General features: G+C 36.4%; 1 protein-coding gene across 1 annotated transcript in view; it reads right to left on the bottom strand.

Annotated features, from left to right (window-relative positions):
• cacna1bb (calcium channel, voltage-dependent, N type, alpha 1B subunit, b) overlaps positions 1 to 26,446 on the bottom strand; it is a 125,330-nt gene that overhangs the window by 90,434 nt on the left and 8,450 nt on the right. Inside the window, exon 4 of the mRNA XM_046867729.1 lies at positions 24,384 to 24,523. Coding sequence (XP_046723685.1) covers positions 24,384 to 24,523 — 140 coding nt within the window. The remainder of the gene's footprint in view (positions 1 to 24,383; positions 24,524 to 26,446) is intronic.

The following is a 26,446-nucleotide window of genomic DNA, read 5'->3' as shown; positions in this document are numbered from 1 at the left end:
CTTTACCTTCAGCAAGGCAGTTGTTCTGGGATTGTTTTCATGTTGGAAAACAGCATTTCAGCCCAGTTTCTAAAGAGGGCATCATGTTCTGCTTCAGAATGTCACAGTACATGTTGGAATCCATGTTTTCCTCAATAAACCGCAGCTCCCCAGTACCAGCAGCACTCATGCAGCCCCAGACCATGATGCTACCACCACCATGCTTGACTGTAGGCAAGACACAATTTTCTTGATACTCCTCACCAGGGCGTCACCACACATGCTGGAAACCATCTGAGCCAAACAAGTTTAACTTAGTCTTACCAGACCACAGGATATAGCTCCAATAATTCATGCTCTTGGACAGGTTGTCTTCAGCAAACCATTTGTGGGATTTCTTGTTAACCAGCTTCTGAAGACGCTTCCTTCTGGGACGACAGCCATGTAAACCGACTTGTTGAAATGTGCAGCATCTGGTCAAGTGGAACTTCCTTTTCTGCAACCTCTGAAACAATGCTGGCAGCACTCATGTGTCTGTTTTCTGAAGTCAGCTTCTGTTCCCGATGCATAGCAAAAGGACTTAGCTTTTTAAATTGACCCTTGCGAGGCCTGTTTCGAGTGGAACCCATCTTGGAAAACCTCTGTATGAACCTGGCCACTGTACTGTAACTCAGTTTCAGGGTTTTACCAATCTTCTTATAGCTTAGAGCATATTTGTGGAGAGCAACAATTCAAATTCTGAAATCCTCAGAGAGTCTTTACCATGAGGTGCCATGTTAAACATCCGGTGGTCAGTATGAGAGAATTGTACTAGAATTTTTTTTTTACAATTTTACTGATCTTATACATGGACCTGTTAAACAGACAAAAACATGAGCATGATGAATAGGACATTTGCATGGTTAAACAACGTGCAGCTGTTATCACTTAGGGTGTATTTACTTTTTCTTGCCAGTTATTTTGGCAATAATGGCTGTATGATAAGTTATTTTCAGAGGACAGTAAATCTGTACTGGTATACAAACTGCACACTGCCTACTCTAAAATATATCCAAGATCAATTTATATAGTATTATCCCTTGAAAAGATATAGTAAAATGGTTGCTGAAATTTGAGGGGTGTACTCACTTTTGTGAGATACTGCAGACAGACAGACAGACAGACAGATATAGATAGATAGATAGATAGATAGATAGATAGATAGATAGATAGATAGATAGATAGATAGATAGATAGATAGATAGATAGATAGATGATAGACTTTTGTCTTTGTATGCCTTTATGTGTCAACAAATCTAAACATCTCTCTGACTTTCTCTCCCTTTGATTCTCTGTCCCGCTTTTATCTTTTTGTCTCGCTCTGTGTTTGTTAATCTCTCTCTCTATCTCTCTCTTCCTCGCTCTCTCTGTATCTATCTCTGTCTGTATATCACTCACTCTTTCACTCTCAGTGTTCGTTTCGTTTTGATGTACACATGTTCAGCATGGGCACTATGACCAGTCTACAGTTACACGGCACTTTATATAGCAAATGGTGAAGCACTGTATGTTCTGGCACTTTTCTATCATAATCAGCAGTTAATTCTATAAGCAATTCATTCTATAGCTCTTCTGTGGGATCAAACCAGATTTGTTCGGCCTTGTTTCATACACAAATCAATGAGTATTGGAGTCTTTAAAAGTGGTCCTTTATTGGACTAAAGTACTAAAGAGTGAATACTGGAGAACCTCAAAGGGCCTACCATTTTGAAAATGCTCTGACCCAGTCTTCTAGCCATCACAATTCAGCTATCACAAGTCAAAGTAGCTCAGATCCTTATACTTGCCCATTTTTCTGCCTTCAGTACTGCACATCAATTTCAATAACTTTTTGACTGGTGCCACTGTCATGACATAATCAAAGTTATCCTCTCTTGCTAGTCTAATCTCATGGCTTACTTGTTATTTTAATCATATACAGATGGTAAAGAACGCAGTAAAATGACACAACATTCCTCAATCAACAAGGTGCTACATAAAACAACTGGATTTTATAAGACAAGATGGAACTAATTAAGACTTTGCACACCTCTCCAGACACTTGCTCAGCTAGACTGGGTTAACATTGTTTGCATGTTAGCATGGTAAGCATGTGTGAACAAAAAAAGACGATTCTGTAATGCTAATATGATAAAAACCTAAGATGATTTAACACTGAGCTAGTCCTATGCTACTATTAGATTTACTTTCAGCTGTACAGAAAAGAAAAAAAGGAACATTTACTGCTCATTGAGCTTATAATTTAGCTGAAATGACATTATAATCTTGCATTAAAATAAACCAGGTGCTATTAATCTTTTTTCATTGCACTCTTTTTAAAAGCCCATGGGAAGATTCAATAACTAAAGTTGCCATGTCAAGGTGTGCCACACATGGCTAAAAGAAAATTCTGAGACTTATTAAAGGAGCTGCTCATGTTTTTTCAATATCATGATGGGGGAAAAGCACAGAGACAAATGCGTATATGTGTGTGTGTGTGTGTGTGTGTGTGTGTGTGCGTGTGTGTGTAAAGAGAATGCCACGCTGGGTATGGTTCATTGTCCGTCACCATAGTAACGGGAAGGTGACACGGCCTCAACTTCAGCGGAGCACAGCATCAAACTGAGAAAGCAGACAGAGATGGACAACACAGTGGGATGAATCATGTGTGGCTTTGTTCATGGACTATTTATGGAAAAGCAGGACTAAGCAAGAATACAGTGCCATAATTTATGTCCTAACAGCATTATCCAGTCCAACAAAATTGTGTTATATAGTACAAATATATATATATATATATATATATATATATATATATATATATATATATATATATATATATATATATATATATATATATATATATATATATATATATATATATATATATATATATATATATATATATATATATATATATATATATATATATTTCTGTTTCTCTTTTTTGTCTTGATCTACGTCTGTGTTTCTCTCTCTCTATGTCTGTATCTATCTCTGTCTGTCTCTCATTTTCTCTCACTGTTTATTCAGTTTTGATGCTCTTTGCAGGTGCTTTCGGCGGTGTACAGTGGTCAGCATGGGCACTATGACCAGTCTACAGCTTAACAGCTCTTTGTACAGCAAACGGTGAAACACTGTATATTTTGCCCCTTTTTATCATAATCAGCTTTAACAGTTACAGCAATTCATTCTACAATAGCTCTTCTGTGGAATCAAACCAGATAGGCCCGCCTTTGTTTCGTGCACAAATCAATGAGCCTTGGGGTCACAAGCTTTTACGTGTTGTCCTTTATTTTACCCATTTTAGTGGGTAGTAACCATTAACTTGTATATAAATAATGTAAGATCTTGAAATAACTTTTATGAAGAAACTATGTAGGAAAATACCACTTAAAAAGCTGATTATATTGTAGTTTTTAAGTTGTGTTATAAATATTGCATGCTTCTGGCAATAAAGGCTTAAGAGAGCGATATTTATTTATTTATTTTTTATTTTGGTTTTGAACTGGTTTGAATTAGTCCAGGGACATTTGTTACGTTTTTATTATTATTATTATTATTATTATTATTATTATTATGATTATGATTATTGATATTACAATTATTAATTATAATTTTTCAGTAAGTATATAACACAAATACGTCATCTGGGTGTATCAACTTTAATAAGAATACATGTACCTCTATCAAATCATCAAACCTGGAAAAGGTTTCAGTAAGCCTGGGCCCAGAGTAGCCACAGATTCCTGTTTTTGGCTAACAGAAATCAAACCTGTATGTTTTCTGTATGTTTCAGAAAATTTAGTTCTCTGCAGTTGTAGCCCATCTGCTTCAAAATTTGGCATACTATGTGTTCTGAGATACTTTTGAGTTTGCCACGGTTGAAAATAGTAATTAGTGGCGTTACTATAGCCTTTCTGTTTGTTTAAAGCAACCTGGTCATTCTACTTTGACCTTTTAGATCAATAAGAAGTTTCAGTTTAAATTATTGCTACTATCGCTTTTTTTTCATTAGCAGTTTCTAAAATAATAAACCAACCAACCTGTCTTGCACTACCAACAAAATGTCTGATCTGAACATAAACTGAACTCTTGAATTGTATCTGCATTATTCTATGCATTGCTGACACTGGAGACTCCATAAATGTTAAATACTTCACCATAATACTAATGTTTTTGTTCTATTAGTATTATCATATACACCAACCAGGCATAACATTATGACCTTCTAACATTATGACCGGTGAGTGAATAACACTGATTATCTCTTCATCATGGCACCTATTATTAGGCAGTAAGTGAACTTTTTGTCCTCAAAGTTGACGTGTTAGAAGCAGGAAAAATGGGCAAGTGTAAGGATTTGTTTGAGTTTGACAAATTGTGATGGCTAGACTGCTGGGTCATAATGTTATACCTGGTCGGGATATAATTAGTCTTAGATTTCATTGAGCTACCACAAGATGTCCTTAAATAAATAAGCAGTTTCTACATTAACAAGAATTTAATTATAAAAGAAAAGGATCAACATATGACTAATCAAAATCATGCAATCAACAGCAGCACAATAGCTGATATTGCATGTGGTTAGTTTAGCCACAGCAGGCCTTCAGAAGCTTTGGCCTCTTTAAAGAGAGAAAGTGAGGTCTCTGACATGGGGGATACTGGGACAAGGCCAGCATGACAGGGAATGACCCTGAACATAATAGCAGCTTTCTTTAGATCTGAACAGGCGTTAACATTTAAATGTCAGGTGAGGGACATGTCAGCAGAAAAAGCCTGAGGGAGGAAAGAAAAAGAGGCTGAGAGAGAGGAAGAGCAGAGTTAGATAAATCATAATCCTCAGTTTCGATTATACAGATCACTGTTGTAAAACGAGCACCTTTTTTTGAGAGTGTGTGGCACATCTTAAGGTAGTACCATGGACCAAAATTGTCCTACTTTCTGACAGATATTTTTTTTCCATCTGCTTAATGGCTCCTCGCAGCCCGGTGTGGGATTGCCATTGGAAAAAATACTTGCTTGCATTTGTTTAAATGTTTATATATGCAGAATTTGTATGGCATTATCACACGTTTGAATTTTACTACTCAGCAAAACTCCCCTGAACTGAACAATTGAATTTTCAAAGGTTAACTTTTTTTGGATGGCTGAGTCTGATTATATACATTGGTATATAAGTCAAACAGAGCATAAGTCATCCCTTTTTTTTTTTTTTATAATACAGCCACTTTCTCAGAGAGCAGATTTATGCAAGATATTTCACTTGGAATCATTTAGCTGTAGAACTTGCAAGCTAGCTACCTAAGTAATGTTACGAATAAACAAAACAGATATGGTTACTCTAAAAGTTATGTTTCTTTCAGCTTCTCCCATTAGGGGTTGCCACAGCGGATCATCCATATTCATGAACCGCATGTTCGATTTGGCACATGTTTTTACGCTGGATGCCCTTCCTAACACAACCCTCCCCATTTATCCGGGCTTGGGACCGGCACTAAGAGTGCCCTGGCTTTTGCAACCCTAACGGCTGGGTTCGGTTCCCTGACCGGGAATCGAACCCGGGCCGCGGCGGTGAGAGCGCCGAATCCTAACCACTAGACGACTATGTTAAATATTTAAAAAAACAACTGTTAATATATAATTATATTGCTAAAAATATGAAAAAAAAAATTATTGTTTAGTTGGTTTCAAATTTCTGACATGGTTAATTGTTTTTGTTCACAGGTTGGATAATGGATGGTATGTATATAATAAACCTAAATGGAATTAGAATTTGAAAACAACCTAGTCAAATGTCTACCTGTAAAAATGCATGCTAGTATGTATCATTCTTAATCTATAGCTTATATTTATTTCTTATATACTTTTTTTTTATACATAATGTAAGAAAACTGTTATGGTTACTTTAATAGTTACAATAAATAATAAAAAGCAACTGTTAATATGTTAATATATTGCTAAAAATAGCTAAAAAAATATCAATTGCACTTGTTTTGTGTTTGTTTTTCTTGTTTAATTGGTTTCAAATTTCTGACATGGCTAATTTTTTATTGTTTACAGGATGAATACTGGATGGTATGTATATAATAACCTATAATATCTATACATAAATATACAGTTTAAATTTAAACAAAGTTATTTATTTATAGGTTATTTATGCCCAAATCCCAAACCAAACCTGACCCCGGGAAAATACAAAAAACACCCCTGAACTTTGCAGTGATTTGGTTTACTCACTCTTATACTGTGGCTACATTATTTTTGTGACCATATATGATTGATACAATTAGAAACAGGATTATGGGTAATGGGACTACAAACTAAGACAATGCTAATTTTGAGGACAGACACAAAACCCCTCAAAAATGTTCTGTATGTATTGTACTACAGTATATATTTCACTGTACATAGTGATTATATAATAATTTATACTTGTCTATCTTTATTTAGCTTTTTTTTTTCAAATGAATCAATAAAATAAAATGTGACAGCAGTCTGTTTTTAATTTTAGCTTTTACATTTCAATTTTTTTATTATTTTATATTTAATGAAATTTTTTAAAACAAAAACAAAAAACATAATGGTATATAAAAATGACATCAAATTGTTATGCTCTCTTTATTAAGAAGATTTGACAAATGTATGCCAAATGAACAAAAGAAATCTATACGATAAACCTTTGTGTTAATGTATAAGATATATATAAGAAAATTGTCTGCGACAGACTCTCATCCCTGACGCATGATATTTACGTCTGTGTCTGAATTGATTTTCGTTTCCGTCTTCCAATATAATGATCGTAACTGATATGCACTATATAATGAATGAGTGAACAAGTGAGCAATTTCAGATACAGCATCTGTTGTGTTTGTCTAGCCATGGTTCATGTTAATGTTTAGATTAGGTTTTCTTGCTTGTGGTTCTATTCATTTCGTGGGTTGTCTTTGTGTCTTTCTGTTGCACTAAATCTAAATGTCTGCACTTGTATTCGCCTTTGCCATATTTTATAATGCTTCAGAGCCATAAACTACTTTGTTACATGGATAATATCGCTTTAAATATTACACTTCAGTAGTGATAGTTACTGACACTAGAATTTGAAAGCAGTGTGTAGAATATTTAGTTTTGGTGTTGATCCTAGTCAAAAATATACCTGTAGAAAATGCATGCTAGAATGTATCAGTTACAGCTACCTGGTGATAGCCGTAGAACATTCTTTCAATGTACAGCATATATTCCTTTTTTATATTCTTTTCGTTTTTTATGAATTCTAGTGTTTGTGGGCATGCTTAGTTCGAATCAGTTTTTCATCTAAGAACAGGGTAAGCTTTTCCTGGGTGACACCAGTGCTATCATTTCCTGAGCACAAACATCAGAATAAAAGATGATTTTATTCACTGCCACACTTCCCCCCTCTCCAATCATTGCACATACAGCACGGAGACACAGAACCAAATCAATTGCCATGGCAACTAAAAGGCCTCCTGGTGTTCGGTGCCCTGTTCCTAAAAACCAGCATGATAATGTGAGCAGTTCATCATTTGAGTCACTATCAATCCACACTTCAATGACCTGTGTACAAGTTTAAGGGTTTCATTCATTAAGAAAAAATTGTCTGTAAATCTGACATTATGTAGTCTTTCATAAAACACACATTTGCAATGGTTGGATAAACATTGCATTTTGATTGATGTCAAATTGTTAAATGCCATCAGAAAAAAAAGCCTGCAAAATAGAAAAACAGGATGGGAAATATCGTCCTTGAGTGTCCTTATAACAGACATCACAGGTTGAGTCACTTTCATTCTCACCTCCAGATGAGATGGTCTCTTCTGAGACTACCCCTGTGAGCCCTTTGGCATTGTACACTGTCTAATCTCCTGTAACTGCAAAGACTTTATTCACAGCATTGTACAGAAGCTATACAGTTTATTTCACAAACTACTGCGTTCAATTAGACTGGATTTGAGCATAGAGTATCCAACATTTTAAAATTTGGCTTACGGTGGCTTTACAGTGATATGAACATTTCTATTCTAGTGCTAGGGATTTTAAATATCTGATACTCATTGTGTATTCTGAGCCTCAGACCCCTGCTCATTGGCTGTAGACTTTTTGATACACTTTGCACACTTTTCTGCCAACAAGGATCAGGATCATAAAGGCTCAAATCCCATTGGCTCTTTAAATATCCCTGTATATGCACTTCTTTGTGCTAATTTCCAATGGAATTGATTTAAAATCTGACGAAAAAAAGCTTTTCAGATTAAGATACAGTCAGGAAAAATGCCTTCTTTTTTTAAAGATTATTAGTGTAACGTGCTGTGTGGGGAAATGAGGCAGGGTGCAAGCACGTAAACTCAGCAGGGGGGTTATTAATACAATCCATAATCAGGATCGTAAAACCTAGACAAAGGTCTATTCTAAAAAAGAAACAAGGATGATGAAAAACTACAATTTGGCACCAAACCTAGGAAAAGGGAAGATAAACAAAATACAGGTACACACACATGGAAAACAAACCAATCACAGGATGAGAGGCAGTGATAAGAACACAATCGGACCAAAAACAAAAACTTGCCATGCTATCACCATGAGAACCACAATGAGGAGAATCTGAAGCACAAGAATGACCAAGTTCTGATTGAAACATTTGGCCAGTTTTATTTTTTCTGCAAAGCTTTTTGTACTTGGCTTTTTGCATAGTAACAAAATGTAGTATACTCTAGCAAATGTACGGTATTATTATTGTGGCATGTTTGGGACAATGTGTCACTAAATAAAGGATATAATCCTATACAAGTGGTATGCAATACAATCTGGTATATTGTCTACCATTTTATTAATCATAGGAAGCCATGATTCTCAACAGCCCTGTTACAGATAAATGTGTTTGAAACCACACTGTTGCCATATATATCAAGCTAGTTTGCTATTGATCTGGGAAGGAGGAGGGTTTGCTCTCTGGGATTTTGGACCAAGTCTAGTAGATCAGCTACTATAAGGGTCAAGACATTGAAGCAGAATGCTGGCAATTCTCTGAGGACTAAGAGCTGTGTTATTTCGATTCATTGTCCATGCCCAAATGAATTATAGGTTACTGAATTGGCATTTATTTATTATTTGTACTTCTTCTTTTATCATGTTCCATGTTGCTTAACGTCACAACAATGCAACAGTGATTTAAACTATTGTCGATTACCTTCAAATCATGGCTTTGATTAGCAGATTACACTCTCTAGCAGGTGAAATTAAAGAAATACCTTTCTAAAATGCTTCTGAAATGATTCGGAATCATACATAGCTTCCTATGATGAGGATGCATCTTAGCTCATTGTCACATGAAAGACCGTTTGGCATGTTTAATTTGCCAGCTTGACTTTATGCATGCATTACATTCTACCTGACTTGTAAGTCACATTGGATGAAAGCCTCTAAATCGAAATGTAAATGAATGCAGTGAACTCTGTATTGTGGTCATTCGGGTGATGCTAAGTAAAAGCACAGGCTAATGCAGACGAACACAATGCAAGTCCCCCCTTTGACTTGAAGACACTGAATAAAAATGTGGAAGACAATAAAAACAGGTCTCATGATGCTGGATCAGTGTGCAGTGGAGCTTAAAGAGGTTAAAAGATACATAACCAGGGGCTGACTGACCATGAGAGACTGCTCTATTTTGTTCCAATATCTGTTTATTTCTATCCATCATTCCACTTAATCCTGCTTTTACTCATGTCTTTTCTAAAAGCAAAATAAAACAATAACAAAAATGTGAATACACATGGGACAAAAGAACACAAGAGCAGAACAGATGGCTATTGTCCCCTTTGCTCACACTAATGACAAGTTGTTTGTGTCGCTTGTAGCTTACTCTTGCGTGCTCTGTTTTTTATGGTTTTATTATTTTTTTTCAGTGCTAGGGATTGTACAAGCTTTATATGGGGACAAGCTAATTGTTAAAGCAACTTATAGTCAATAAAGGCAAAAACGAGCTATGCAATCTTCTTCCAAGCTTCATTTTTCTTACACAAGGTCATACAGAGCCTGTCAAAAGTTTGGAAACAAGTGTTTTATTATTTTTGAGAGACCCATGAATGTTACCTTTGCAAAAAAAACAAAAAAACAAGTTAATTTAACATTTTAAAAGTTATTTTACCAAACAAATCCATTACTGTAAAGATGTTCAACTTTATTTTCATTGAAAATCCCCCCTTAAAATAAATAACAGCTTTACACACTTTTGGTATCCAGAGACTTTAGCTGTAAACTTTCTTTTTTGTATATATACAAAAGAAACGTGTAAAAAAAGGAAAGGTGTGACAGACTGTCAGGAAGATAAAACCATTATGGTTATGCTTGCATTTATTTTGTGTCAAAACAGTAAATTGAATCTAAAATAATTATTCTTAGGAATTAAAATTGAGTGAGGAACTAAATAAAATTATTATTTGGGCCAGTAATTTATATTTGCCCCTTAGTCATACTGGTCATAATTTGCACATAACTCAGCAAATCTTAATTCAAATTATTTGTGGTCCTATTGCTGAAATCATGGTTTTGTTTCATGCATGTATAAAACAAACGAATGAAGAAAAGCTTCAGGTTGTTTCATCAACCACTGCCAAGCTGTTGCTCTTGCGCCAACCCTCAGTACAAGTCACTATGAATAAGATTGCCTGCCAAATGACATAAATGTAAATGATTTTCTGACATTTGCTTGACTATACCTAGGACTGCTGTCTTAGAGTATGCTAATAACCCAGCATTTTTACTTCTTTCAACCCAAATCATTTCCTCTCTAACATCCACTCTCCCCCTCTGTCTCCTCTCAAATGGCAGCCACTAGCATTCACTTATTAATACCTCATGATGTGATCACGGCATTTCACAGCCCGCAAGCTCTCTGGAGTCAATCAAGATAGAAATAAGAGAACACAAATGTAGACAGACATGATTAATGCCTTTTAATTATTCAAAAAGTTCTTGCTTTGTCTGTTAGTGGCAATTGTGGTACCTTCACCACAAGGCGCCAGGACTTAATAGCCTCACTCAAATGGGAAACAGACACAAATATTACCACAGCATTAAAAAAAATAGTACATAACAGTGATCATCGGGGTTAGACGCAACTAAATGATTGTTAGTGAATTTCCACTAGGGATCTAACTGTAATACATTACCTGGATTGCACTGATAAGATCATCTTTACAGGTAAAATTTAAATAGATATTTGGTATAGTCCTTGTTGTTGTTTTTTTTTAACGATTCACAGATAGATCGCAAGTTTGAATTCCCGAAAATGTCATAGCCATTACAATTGCTTTGAGAATGTTGATTTAAAAGTAAAGAGAAGGTCAGAAGGAATTTCATTGTGTGTTTATGGATCTGGATAAAGCATACAACAGGGTGAAAGATAGGACCTGTATGAGGACAGTGTGACAGCACTCAAGTGTGGAGTTGGGACTGCATCAAGGATCAGCTCTGAGCCCTTTCTTGTTTAAAGTGCTGATGGACAGGTTGACGGACGAGGTCAGACAGGAGTCTCCATGGACTAAGATGTTTGCAAATTATATTAATATTTGTGATAGAAGGGTATCTGCAAGAGTAAAAGGGAAAGTTTATAGGACTGGGGTGAGACTTGCTATGTTGTTTGGTTTACAGTTGCATTGACTAAAAGACAGGAGGCAGAGCTGGAGGTGGAAGAATTGAAAATACTAAGATTTTTATTGGGACTGATGAGGATGGACAGGATAAGAAACTAATTTATTAGAGGGATCAATGCATGCAGGAAGTTTTGGAGACAAGGTGAGAGAGTCTAGACGGTTTGGTCATGTGCAGAGGAGGGACATGGTGTCCATCGTTAGGAGAATGCTGAGGATGGAGCCACCAGGAAGGAAGAAAAGAAGAAGGCCAAGGAGAAAGTAGAAGTCATAGCCATAACAAGCTAAATTTGCTATTCTCTTTCAGTGGAAGGGATGGCATCATTTCAATAATCAAATCACAGGATCTTGGAGCTCATGTATGTAGCAGAGGCTAAACAACACTTTGTTACTTGTATAACTGTATGTTTGTGTCGACCTTTTCTGCTATATGTTTTACTGCTGCTAGACATTTCCGTATTGTATATTTCAATAAGATTCTATACTTTATATAGATCGTAATATGTATGTTTTATTTTACAAATTTTTACATTTCATTTTACTTTATTTTACTTTAGTTGTACTGTGAGCAACTGCAATCTAACAGTTTCCCTGTGGGATCAATAAGGTATTCTGAATCTAATTCTGATTTGCAGTACATTATGCTGTGCCGTAATAGACCACGAGAAGGAGTTGTGAAAGAGGTGGTTGGCTGGCTTCATGTGTCTTGAAAACATACACCTCCCCGAATTAGTGGCTTTTATATGATAGAGAGAACTGGCAGGTGGGTAGGAATTGGCAGGAATTGACAAAAATGCAAATGGGAGATTTTTTATTTCAAGTACATAAAGTAGTTTCATATTTGAAGCATTAAACAGGTACAGATATAAATAGTCTGTTTGGTGTTACGTTATTCTATAGCTCACTTTCCTTTTACAACCATAAAAAATGGACATCAAATGGCTATTTTTACAGTCAGAGACATAGTTAAGAGAGTATAGCCACAGTTTGATGCTGAAACGTGACCCTTTCCCTCGAGAAAAAAACATAGAACAAGACAGTGTTGGAGAAGAGTCTGCAAATGTCAACATTACTACCACAAATGACTCACTCACATACACGCAAGTACAAACAAAGGTTTCTAAAAGTGATACAGTCGCTTCAGGTGTAATAAAGTAAACACGACTAAATATAACATGCTGCTTAAAGGTTTAGAGATATATTGGGGTGCCAAGTTTGCAGTGTATGTATATATATATATATATATATATATATATATATATATATATATATATATATATATATATATATATATATCTTTTCCTTTAACAGCATGCCTTGAAGTGTTTAATGTATTTTATACTACAGCAACATGCAGATGATATGACTTTTTATAGCATGTTAATGTTTGGAATGTTAGAAACGTATGCTAAATACGTAGGACAGTTAAGTAAAACATATCTTGAGAAAATAAAATATTATTATAAAACACACACACTGACACACTTATACACATCTGTATTACCCAAATGGTGTCTAACAAATGTAAACTATTTCATTAAATTTAATTTAGTAAATTTAATTTGTGGCAATTAAATTGATTAATTGGTTTAATCAATATAATAAAAAGTATATTGCATTAATTTGATAGATTCTATTTTATCTTTAATAAAATATTATATTAAATTATTTCATATATAGCGATTCCTTGAAACTCACTGGGGTTACATTCAAAGACTCAAAGAGAGTTCTAAATTCTGAACATCCCGCACCCGCGCATCCAGAAATGATGTCACTTTATAATAGTAATAGTGAACAGTATTTGACTAAATACATCATTTAAAATGTTATAACGGTCTTGAGCATTCGGTCCCCCTGCGGATTCCCCCTGAATGTCCTTCTCACATAAACAATTAGTCACAACGGCAACTAAGGGGGTCAACTGTAAGTCTCAACATGATACTACCATCACCAGTTTTCAACAATATCAATGCAAAACATAGAGAACATTTCACTGGTTTGAATGCATAGGCAGCCACTTGAAAAAAATTGTAATGATGCCATTTTACGCATTTTTCCCGAGAAAGGCAAAGAGAGGTAAAATAATCTGTGTAATTTACAAAAATGGAGAGAGAACAGAAAGATTGTGAGACCTTCAGAATGAAATGCAGTGCAATGTCAGTTTCACTTCTCTCAAGTACTGAAAGCACATGTTTTTCAAGATAGACTCAGCTCTGATGTCTGTCACAATCCTTTCACTAAGTAAGAAAAATATCGCTTGTCATTGTTTGGGCCTTGCAACATTTCAGTGTGCTGATATTTGAAACTTTGCAGAGGAGGTAATATGATCAGGTACTATAAAATCTTTCGAGTTGGAAAGTAAACACACAAAACTGTGAAAAAATCGCACTCACGCTGAGGCGCTACTATCGTCTCGCTCGGAGTGTTACAACTGTCTTACAGGCTTAGTTCAGCATGGGACAGATGGATCGACAGACAGTTTGCTTCAGGTATTCTGAACAAAATCTTATGTTCTGAGGTGTGGATAAAGAAAGTGAAGAAATAAGAAGCAAAGAAAAGAAACATTTATTAATAAAAAAAGAAGCTTAGTTTGAAAGATTGAAATGTTTCATAAGTAAAATGAGCTAAACATCAGTGCTCGAATTGAGTCAAGTCTTATGGGGGGTCCCCAGTTGTTGTGCAATTCATATATTTTTTACTAAAATAATCTACTTTTTACTTGTCATGGAGGGTTCCTGGGTTCCCCCAGCCCCTCTCAATTCGAGCACTGCTAAACATTACATTATAACATTATAAACATAAGTTGAATTATTTACTACTAAATTGTTTCGAAGGATAAGCAACACAAGCTTTTTTTCACATTTACCAAAGGTTTATGAGCATATGAGCAGGGTCCCTGGTGGTCTAGTGGTTAGGATGCGGCGCTCTCACCGCTGCGGTCCGGGTTGGACCCCCTGTCAGGGAACCAACCCCAGCCACTCTTAGTGCCGGTCCCAAGCCCGGATAAATGGGGAGGGTTGCGTTAGGAAGGGCATCCAACGTAAAAACATGTGCTAAATCAAACATGCGGATGATCCGCTGTGGCGACCCCTGAAGGGAGAAGCCGAAAGAAAGTTTTATGAGCATATGAGCAATGAAATGGGGTTTATTAAGCATTCCTGGAAGGAGTCTTCAGTTCCAGTGCAAGGTCAGCAAGAAAAGGTCACCATTGGTTGATCAGTGTTATGAGAGAGAGCAGTAACTAACATGGACATTTCTCAATAATGAATGTAATTTAAATAAATAAATAGGATGCTATTTCATTCATATAGAAATTCAACTGAGTAATCAACATCTAATTTCTGTGGTAAATGAAAAATTCTAAACTTTGGGAAATGCTGTTAATCAGCTTCAGGGTGGCAACAGTGACTTACAGTGCATGAAGTCACATCACAACATTTATAATTTGATATATAACAGCATACCCCCTAAGAGTTTTGTTCCTTTTTTCTTGTTTTTTCCCTCTGCAAAAATGTTCTTATATCTCACAAGATTTTCACTAATCTTAAAAGATAAGAAGCCTTTTTTTTTCTTCAAATGCTCAAACATTATCACTAAAGGAAGAAAGAATTATCAAGTGTGATGTAAGAGAGGAGAGAATGAACTGAGACAGCCCTACACATTGTTCACCCTGCTTCGCTCTAGGCCGAGTGTGCGAACATGATGGAAAAGAAAGTGACACTGTGCTCTCTTTGACTCCCACAAAGACACGCCCGTGTGCACGCCATTTAACATCAAAACTGGAGCGTAGCCCTTCGTTCAGGGGGTAAAGAGAAACTGGCTTGTGTTCAAATGGCACTCGAGCTTGCTTGCATCATTCTGGCGGTGGCAAACTGAGATGAGACCATGACACTTTGAAGCCCACCGATGCGTCGTGGTGCACAGATACATGAAAGAAGCCAAGCTCTCATGCTCTTCGTTTGAAGTCGGGGCTTCGCCGCTAGTCCGAGCTTTAAAGTGGGACAAAATGGAATATTCCAAATGGCAGGGGTCTGATACTCTGAATCAATAGTATGCAATGGATGATTGTGAGCTGCACTAAAGTTCTATAGGTCAACGTTAGTGTAAGAGAAAGGTGCTTGAGATGCCAACAGGAGTGTCAATAACAAGTTTTGGTCCTTATAACACTGTAGTTCACTTATGAGGAGGTTGATGTGGCTATTCAGATTGACTCAAACGCCTGAAAGTTATGTGGTGTCAAATAATAAATAAATTAATTAAACATTGAGTATCCCTGGCTCATACAAAGAAGTACATTAACTTATATACATCCATAGAAATCTGAATATCCAGAATCATTTTTCACAACTAGGAGTATGGAAATTCTTACTATACACTATGTAGACAAAAGTATTTGGACTCCTGATATTTCAATGTTGTTCTTTTCTATATTGTTACCACAAAGTTAGATGCACACAATTGTATACGCTGTCTTTGGACTAGGGCTTCTCTTAAACAAGGAAACCCAAACTTGTTCCAGCATTACAATGCCCCTGTGCCAAAAGCAGCTTTATAAAGATATGGTTTACATGGGTTAGAGTGAAAGATCTTAAGTGGCCTGCTATAGAGCTCTGCTCTCAACCCTACTAAGCACCTTTGGGATGAATGGGAACGCAGAATGCACCCTAGGCCTCCACACCTACATCAGTACCTGACTTTAATTACACCCTTGTGTCTGAAAGAGCACAAATCTCCAAAGTCTTGTCAAACATTTTCCCAAAAGAGTGGAAGTTATTATGAGCGAATGAAGAATAAATATGGAATGGGATGTTTAAAAAGCACATAAAAATTCTGGTCAGGTGTCCACAAACTTGTGAAATATTTTGACAAAATAATACATAACATTAACTAAAGAGTCTTATGAATATTTTATAATAACAATAATAATCATTCATATTTAATATATAATCTTAATTGTTATTATAATCCTATAACAATGTTTTGGGTCACTGGCAGCATTTTGAGCATATCAACAAACACAGTAGCTATGCAAGGTGACAAAGTAACCATGGCAACCACAGCCAGCTAAGCCTCAGCTTGATGTCAGGATGGATTGACATGACCCCAGACCTCCACTAGGATCAGGAAGAATGAAGGTCAGATGAAACAGAAGCCTAGTTGATGAGCCTGGGATTATGGTATTTTGCTGAAGAGTGCACCCTGATCAAAAAGCAATAAACAGGAAGAAAACAAAAACCTTAAAGCCTGCAAATTCTCCATGACACCCTGAGCACAGTGAAAAACGTGTTATTCTTTATACCCCAAAACGAAATGCAAAAGAAAGATGTCATAGAAGTGGTCTTTAAATGATTGCCAGGACATAATTGAATTGTGTTTCATTCTACCTCGGAGTCAAAAGAAACAGAGTAGATCTAAAGCAGAACTGACCCTGATAGAAATAAATATTCACTTACTGTCAGTATTTTAGATGAGAACACACTGTGTGTGTGTGTGTGTGTGTGTGTGTGTGTGTGTGTGTGTGTGTGTGTGTGTGTGTGTGTGTGTGTGTGTGTGTGTGTGTGTGTCTGGTGTTTGTGTTCCTGAGCTCGGTGCACTATCGATCAGTACCTGAGGCCACAGGGTACAGACTTATTCGCCTATTAACGGCTCCACCTGTCTAATGGCCATGAAGTAGCCCAGCTGTCTGGGGCATTTCATTAAGCAGTCGAATATTGAGTTACGACGAGGCTGTGGATGACAGAAGAGAGCTGAAAAGATGTAAGCCACAGCCAAAGAAAAACACTAAATACAATGGTGGAAAGTCCAAATGAGGGACTATAACATCTTTAGATTTCATTGTAATTAACATACTCTCCTCAAACCCGAAATGGTTGAAGTACCATTGAAGTAATCGTGTTTGTATTGTATCATAAACAAATCTCATTGTTCTGGTGGTTAATGTGATGGCATCCTTATCCTTATCGTATTAATTCTTAACATTGTTGGAATCTTTTACTTTAATATAAGTGATAACAGGAGAAAACTCGTTTTGAGAACGTTTCTTACATTCCAACCATTAGCATGCTATAAAAAGTCACCTGCATGTTGTTGTTGTATAAAATACATGAAACACTTCAGGGCATGCTGTTAAAGGAAAAGGAACAACACTGTTAATAAATCCACTTCATGTTAGGCTATATCACTCTCGATATTCTCCTTTAGTGCCCCCTCACCCCCCACTATTTATTCAATAGTATTCAAGGTATTAGTAGATAATAATCTCTAGCTCTATTACACCATTTAAATATATATCATGTACCCCACATTGAGAACCTTGAAATTCTCGAAGGAAGTTTTTCCTTCACGGATTTAAACTGACAAATAAAAAAAACAGCACTTAATTGTGACCACCCGTACAAAATAAAGCATTTACTCACAATGGTTTTGTGTTTGACAGCCCTAATATTTGCTTCAGCTACTGCAGGTAACCATCAATCAAATCGCACCGAACAACACAGAAGGAATTGAATCGGAAAGACAGAGACGGAGGGAAAGAAGAGCTTAGAAGAACAGCAACACTGCGTATGGATATGAACAAATGCAATCTATTTTCCTTTAATAATTCTGTTTAATAATATAATCGTTTGACAAATTCAAGGGAATGAAAACACTGTCTCTATTTCTCTGGGGGAGGGGAATATTTATTTTCCATTGTTTAAATCCATATGTCCCTGTAGAAGGACATTTTACTTCGAATCAATACAGCGTTCTTCCGAGTGATCGCCTTTATTCTATGTTTGCACAATTGTATCCTAATGGGAGTGGTTACTTCTAGAATTCCTCCATTAATTTTTTTTATTTTTAACAAAATAATCATAAAATATCAACTAATAACACAAATCATTGTATAAATCTAGGACTGTAACTGATTACAAATTTTACAAAAAATATTTTTCAAGAAATATGCTGCATCAAGTGTTTGATTTGGGTCCATTTATCTTTATCTCTAACCAGTTCATTATAGTAATTTAATAACCATTTTTCTAGTAGCAAGGGAAATAGTAGAACGCTCCAGTGTTGGAAATATACGTGCGGGCGTTAGTAGGAAAATAGTAAAAAAAAAACAAAAAAAAAGGCAAAAGATGTAATGTCAAAAGATTTGGTATCTCAGATGATTAAACCCAAAATTAACAACGTCACTACAGGTAGTCCCCTACTTACGATGGAGACGTTGTAACAAAAAATAGCATAAGTCAAAGATGGTGCTATGACTGTGGCAGTCTTCCCTGCTTCATGCTGATTTATAATTTTTATTTTCTGCTCTAAACTGATTTCCTCTTCTTTTTTCACTACAAGCAGGAGACATACTTGGGCACTTGGAAGACATGCTTTTATAAAAAAAGAAATACACACTGAGACAATTTAACTCCGTCGACCGATAGCGAGAGTGGGTCATCCCACAGGGCGAGAGATGCGCTCATCCAATGCTGCTGCCTGTGCCTTTTGCTCGAAAGTTGTAAATATTTTGAAAATTATGTCGTATCGCTATCTTCATCGTAAGATCGGAAAATCGTAAGTCGAACCATCGTCACTCTGGGACCATCTATATATCGTCATGCAAATCACCATTAAATTGATATCCTCCAGTCTTTCGCTGTGAATGTCTTTCCTGTCTATCACATAATCAGAACAACTACCGTCAGTATATTATCTATCGTAACAGAAATCATTTTCATACACGCACTGAAAAAGAAAAACCAGCCCTTTCAATCTTTCTTTCTCTCTAAACAATCCAGCCACATGTCATCTTACAATCTCCCCTTCCATGACCATTTTAATATTCACCTTATATTCTACCTCATGATGTTCCCAGCACTCCTGCTGGAGCAGAGCTAAAGATTAAATCACATTCATGAACAGTATGAGTGGGGTAGTGTACTACGCGTTCACAAAGAGAGATAACGAGAAAAGAAAAACGTGGGAAATGGCAGTATGTACAAGGAACCGTTATCAGCCTTCAGCATATGGAGCTGGGAGTCAATAAGGAGCACCTACAATGTAAAACAGTGGTCATAACCTAGGACTGCTAAAGGTGTTAGCAGGCGGTGGAGTGTTAAGAAGGATGGTGGAAGGAGACAACAGAGGAGATGAACAGGAAACTGCATCATTTCCAGGATTTAGGAGGTACCTGAAAACAGCATAGGGCCAGACTTCTGTAGTCAAGGTAACAGTGAGTGATAGAAATAACAGAGCTTTGTCTGGATGTCGGTAAGGACAGCTTTTAAATGTTTGTGTTCAGCTCAGGTACAACCCACACACACGGGCATGCCAAAGTCCTTCTTTGCATCTCCTTGAATTGACTAAAGACTAGCATTCATGTTGCTATGTGTATTTCGCTAATGGGGCATTCAGGTTTCCAATTAAAAAGAACAGTGCCAGTAAAGGTTCTTTAGCGTGACATCCAAGATAAGTGATTTTTGGTTTTAATTTTAGCTGTATTTCATAGGATACGCTTTATATTTAACATTTATATTTAGGAAGGGCAGATAAAACTGACAGAGAAAATAAACAATACGAGAATTAGTTATATAAATATATATTTTATTCAATGAGGGCCATATTCAGAGTTGGGGATCTAAATCCAAAAAATATATCAATATTTCTATGGGGAAAGTTACACATATTCAGACTAAAGATGCTCCACTTTGTAAAAGCTCCTCATCCAGTCAAGATTTACAATCATATTTCTAGGATTATTTCTCTTTTTTCTTAGTTGAAAATGCTAAAAGTTAATTATTTCACATGCAAATTGAACTTAATTAACATCAGAGACATGAATTAAGGGCATCCTTTTTATCATTTAAGACTTTATTTTAGCCATAATGACTGGCCCAGTAAAAAAATGCTCAATAATCACTCTTAGGACTTGTTCATTAGTTGTATTTATTAAAAATTCTTGTTTTATCTCAACACCAACACATTTATATACAACCTAATAACATGTTATAAGACTCTGCAGTTAGTAGCTTTGGTTTTTAGCTCTTTTTTACACAAATTGGAAAAGCAAAATGTTAAAAAAAAATGTATTTACTATTTCTAAGTTAATTAGACTAAATTGGCTGTTTGGAATAAGTGTTTTAATGCTTTTCTTTTCTGAAACCTAGATTTTTATATATATATATATATATATATATATATATATATATATATATATAGAACACCACTATTAAAAAATGCGAATTTCAGCCTGAAAAATAAAAAACACGTATAAAAAATAGGGACTAAAGAATGAAATGCGGTCTCCTCTTTGTTCCACCATGTGAATAAATAACGATGAGAATACTCCATAGAATCCTAACCAAACATGGTTTATAGCCAAATATTGAACACAACAGACAGTGAAAACACAAAGTAAACACCATTCTAAACACAACTACAATTCCTGCTAATTAAAAATTATCTAAATACATAGTTAATGTGATTAAAGGAACGACAGTAAGTGACTCAACCCTTGTGTAAGATTGTTTGTAAGGTCTAAGACAAACCTAGAGTATTCTTTCATTTGCACACAATGATCCAAGCCCACCCTCTCTAAATCACCCCATATATCATCCCTGTGTTCACAAGCTCCTGCTCTATCCCTAACTCATACACTTCCTGCTTCGGCCCAGGTCTGCTGCATGATTTATCTGTTTATTCACTTCTCAGAATGAGCATTATTGACTCCATAAATACAAAGCTCAGTCTCATTGTACCAACATAAAAAATACGATGGAAATAGTAATCCAGCAATAAACTAAATGCTGTTGTGGATGGAAGAAAAAAAGATATAGAAAGTGGACTATATTTGACATCAAGTGGCAAGCAACCCCAAAAGGTTTCAATATGTCAAAAATTAGGTATGGTAATAAGAAGTCAAGCATCATTGTAAATTTCAACTGTGCCAGCTTTCTTTTCCACACCAGCTCACGTGACGCTGAAGATCAGTTTCTGTTCCACCGACGTGACAAGCCGCATCGTAACGCACATGAACGGCGGTGAGGTAATGACATGTGACATGCAACCAAAAGTAAACAGTGTTTCAGCAAGAGCACAGGCTGTAGGATGGTTCATTAGAGTTTATTAGAAAACTCAGACAAGCAGTGAAAACTGAAAGCAGGTGATCATTCAGGGGTTATTGATTGAACGCAGTTAATGAGCAATGCCAAGCCGTATAAATGCAAACTGTTCCACCTGGACTTGTACTGGAAATGATAAATGTAAGAATTAATTGACTCAGCCAAAGAAAACCTCAAAAATGACCATCCATTCTGATTGAACGATCAAACCCTACATAATAAAGTTCTGCTAGGTGTAGATTCAGACTCGCCACCAGATTTGGAGCCACTTTAATTTGGAGCCCGTTTAGAGACTTTTTGAAAAGAGCAATTAATCTAGGGACTTTTTCAGCAGACATAAGCCTGCACTCATTATGGGTCTCAAGATCACAATTAATCCTTCACAGGTGCCAGTTTAGGGGCATTTTAAGATTTAAAACAAGAATTAAAACAGCATTTCCCATTGAGTGGCTTTGTAGATACCAATAGCGACTTTAGTGCTGCTGGGTTTACAGGTTGAGATGGTAGGTTTATGCCTTCAAGTCTATTTTCCCAACTGGTGAAAATGTTCTTAACAACCAATGATCACCATTTTTCTTAACGACCAATGAGTGATCTTTTTTTTTCCAACAACCAATTATGATCATTGATATTCTTAACAATCACCATTGTTCTCAGTGACAAAACATCGATCACCATTTTTCCTTAAACCAATCAATTATTCCCATTTTACCCACTGAGTAATCAATGAACAACCTTTTTTCCGGAGACTTTTCACTGATCACCAGAGATGACAACCCTGTCTAAATCAGAGACAGAAAATAAAAAGTACTGTACTACACATACTGCTGTTTTGAACCAATGATCCTGACAGACAGTTCATGGTTCAGGCTTGTGAGATAAGCAGCCCTCTGGATGGACTCCTAGTGCCCTGCTGTCTTAGATGGAATTAAAACATTGAACCATGAATCACCCAAATTCTGTAACTTAAAATTCACCATCTAAGAGAGTGGGTAAAGGATAAGGTCTGCATTATGATTCTAGAGTCGAAGACAAAGCGCACTTCAGTGCAAATGAAATTACTTCACTGTAATTCGATATGCATGTTTATAGCCAAGAAACTCTTTCGGGACTGAATAGAAAAATTTTAAGAATGAAATTGTGTATGCACAAGCCCCAAAAACAACCAACAAAGATCATCAAATACACAATATGTATTATTAGAAAGAGGGCTGAGAGGCTAGGGTAAAATCTAACATATAATACATGTACTGTATTTTTCAGACTATAAGCCGCTACTTTTTTCCTACGTTTTAAAACCCGCAGCTTAAACAAACAAAGCGGCTAATTTATTTTTTCCTGGGTTTTTACCAGTTTCACAAACTTCAAGCCAAAAAACTGAGCGACATAACATTAGACCAATGAAATTTCCGAATGGAAACATAAAAACGCACCTCACCTGTGTTCTGAGCTGCACGGCATCGGGAGAAAAAACGTTTTTTTTTTTTTACGCACGACGATGCCAAAAGATAAACTCCCGAGAGAAAAAGTTGTGAAAGGAAGGAGGAAGACAGTAAACAATGACTTCCTGGTAGGCTACTGTTTATATACAAGCCGTTGTAACGCGTTGAGTCTGGGTTGAGGGAGAGCTCGATAACTCCAGTTGCAACAGAAATCATATAAGCACAGACAGGTTTCCCAAAACCCGTGCTTTTTTATTTTTCTTGGAAACAGCGTTACGGGTTAGTCAAAGAAACTTAGAAATCAGCATCAGAAAATAATAAGGACATAATCCTCATCTTGCACACACGCAGTAATAGCGGAAAAATGCTATGCCAGGCTATTCCCAAAATACCGCTATGCTCCTAAAGGAAGCGCAACATATTTCACACGTTACACCGTGTGAAGCCTGTGTAAAGTACATTAGTGTAGACAGGCTTATAGACAGGTGCGGCTTATTTATGTTAAAAATTAAAATATTTGTAAAATTCAGTGGGTGCGGCTTATATATGGGTGCGCTTTATAGTCCAGAAATTACGGTAGGTATTGTTTAATTGAATTGAAATACATTATATTGCAAAAAGTTTGTGGACATCTGGTCATAAGTATAGTTGAGCATCACATTACACATTTAGTCCAATTTGCTCTATAATTCCCTTATAATTCTAAGTTTCTTCTTTGCAAGTGCCACCATCTTTTTTTTTTTTTCAGTCTGGTATTTTTTCTGTTTTAAAGGCAAATAAAGACAATACTCCATCTGACACTGAAGCAAGTATCGAATCACCGATGCAATTTGATGTTTTATATTTCAACCAAATGCACACAAGTCTAGACTAATTATAATTATCAATTCCAGTCCCGCATAACGATTTTTTTATAACCATTGTTTTTGGCATATAGGCCCTCCCTTAACTGCAAACTGTTAGTGTTGTCTCTCAGCATCTCTCACTTCTGGATTCTGAGTGACAAACAAAGTTACCAGAAGGCATTGTTTACGGAAATGCAGTTTGCAAACGATTGGCACTCGAAGTGCGCACACCCACAAACACACCCATAAACACACACTCTCATAAACAAGTAGCACACATGGATAACCATCCATCTCTAAGCACACAGAGTTCTTTTCCGCAGGCTGTGGACTCACCCAGTGAGGACAACAACGAAGTCCATTACGTTCCATCCGTTGCGGAGGTAGGAGTCTTTGTGAAAGACGAAGCCCAGGGCGATGATCTTAATGCCAGCCTCGAAACAGAATATCCCGATGAAGTAGTGCTCTGTGTCGTCCTACCAGGAGAGAGAGGAATAGTGAAAAAGAAGACTACTGCTTTTGTACAGAGGAATGGAGTATTTGATGAAGCATAGAAAGAGAAAAGAAGTGAGAGTAAAAGAGGAATGTTTGAGGTTGGAGAAATATGGACTCAATTTGAAATAATAAGTAAAGTGCTATACAGGTTGATTGTATTAACCTGTCAGTTGTGTGTATGAAAGAATTTCCCTCAGAAACAGAGAAATGATGATGATATCTAAAGAAGATTGTTTGTTGGTGATCTTTGGATGAAACCATAAGCAAGGCTTAATTGGAGGGTTTGAATTTCTATTCTGTTCGGAGTGGTCTTTTCCAGGATGAATTCTGCAAATCGGGCTCGCTGAAAATGCAATGAGGATAATAATTATGCACAGTCGTCAAACCTCAACCCAATGCAACATCTTTGCAGACATGACCAGCGTTATCACAACATTAGCTGAGCCAATATCTTTTTAAGAATGGCATTCATCGCCTCAGTACAGTTCCAGAGGCTTGTTTAATCGATGCCAAGACAAAAATTGAAGCTGTTTTTTTTGTAGCTTGTTGGCCATAATAATGTTATAATAACATTCACTCTTCTGGGAGGATGTTCTACCAGATTTTAAAGTGTGGTTCTTTGTGTTTATTTATCATTTCAATTAATCTCAAAGGTGTTCAATAGGGTTGAGGTCAGAGGTCTATAGCAGGTCACACAAGAGCTTCCACACCAAACCATGTCAACCATATATTCATGGAGCTGGATTTGTGAACAGGGGTTTTGTCATGCTGGAACATGTTTGGGTCTCCTAGTTCAAGTGAAGGGAAAAGTTCATGCTACTGCATCTAAAGACATTGTATATGATTATGGCCCTTTACATTTCTGGTAAAGGTTTTCGAATGAGCCAAATATGGCTAAAGTTAGGTGTCTCATTAATTTTCTTTCGGATTTTCCCATTAGGGGTCGCCACAGCGGATCATCGTATTTATGATCCGCATGTTTGATTTGGCACATGTTTTTACGCTGGATGCCCTTCCTAACACAACCCTCCCCATTTATCCGGGCTTGGGACCTGCACTAAGAGTGCACTGGCTTGTGTACCTGACCGGGAATCGAACCCGGGCCGCAGCGGTGAGAGCGCCTCATCCTAACCACTAGACCACCAGGTTTTTTCAATCACTGAAAGTTCTACATTTTTATCCAAAGAGACTTCCATACAATCCAAGAATTGGTAGATAGTAGATAGTGTAAAAGGCTACAAGTCTACAAATAATGAATTCAACTGAAGTCTTGCACAGTAATTAATTACCGATGTCAGGAGCAAGCTATCTAGCAGTGTGATTTATTTACTATAACAGCAGCTCTGACAGTATGCAGGATTTATAGTAATGTGTTTATACTTATATGTGGCACAGAAATGTCTATAGTGGATTCTTAAGGGTTAAAAAAAAGCAAGTGTTGTTATTGGTACTTATGAGGTTTTATGTGAGGACATAATCTTTTAGCAATTTGTCTCCAGTAAAAGGGCTTTTTAATAGATGTATTGCTAACATGTAAAGCAGGTTTATACTATTATAAGAAGGAATATAGAAAGGGTAGAGAGGGACTGCCTGTTTATAGCTGCTATAACAGAAACTATAATTTTTTTTATAGACAGCAATTAGTAGAAAAACAGACATGATTCTCAATATAAAGGGAAAAGCTTATATAGCAAATTGATTTACTTTTAATTTGCTGATTGTTTGCTGTGGGTGTGACTGGGAACAGAAGCAGGTGGGTGTTTTTACAAGGGTGTCATTGCTACTTTATAAGCTACTGAACAAGGCTAGTCAGGAAAAAGATCCATATTTAGCTTCACTCTGTGTATATATATATAAAGCAATCCTCTCTCATATAGCAGCCTACCAGCAGACTGCTTTGATTG

This window comes from Silurus meridionalis, chromosome 15 (genome assembly GCF_014805685.1).
Source record: "Silurus meridionalis isolate SWU-2019-XX chromosome 15, ASM1480568v1, whole genome shotgun sequence".
Taxonomy (NCBI): domain Eukaryota; kingdom Metazoa; phylum Chordata; class Actinopteri; order Siluriformes; family Siluridae; genus Silurus; species Silurus meridionalis.
Note: the sequence above shows the minus strand (reverse complement) of the source record. Positions and strands in the feature narration are given on the sequence as shown.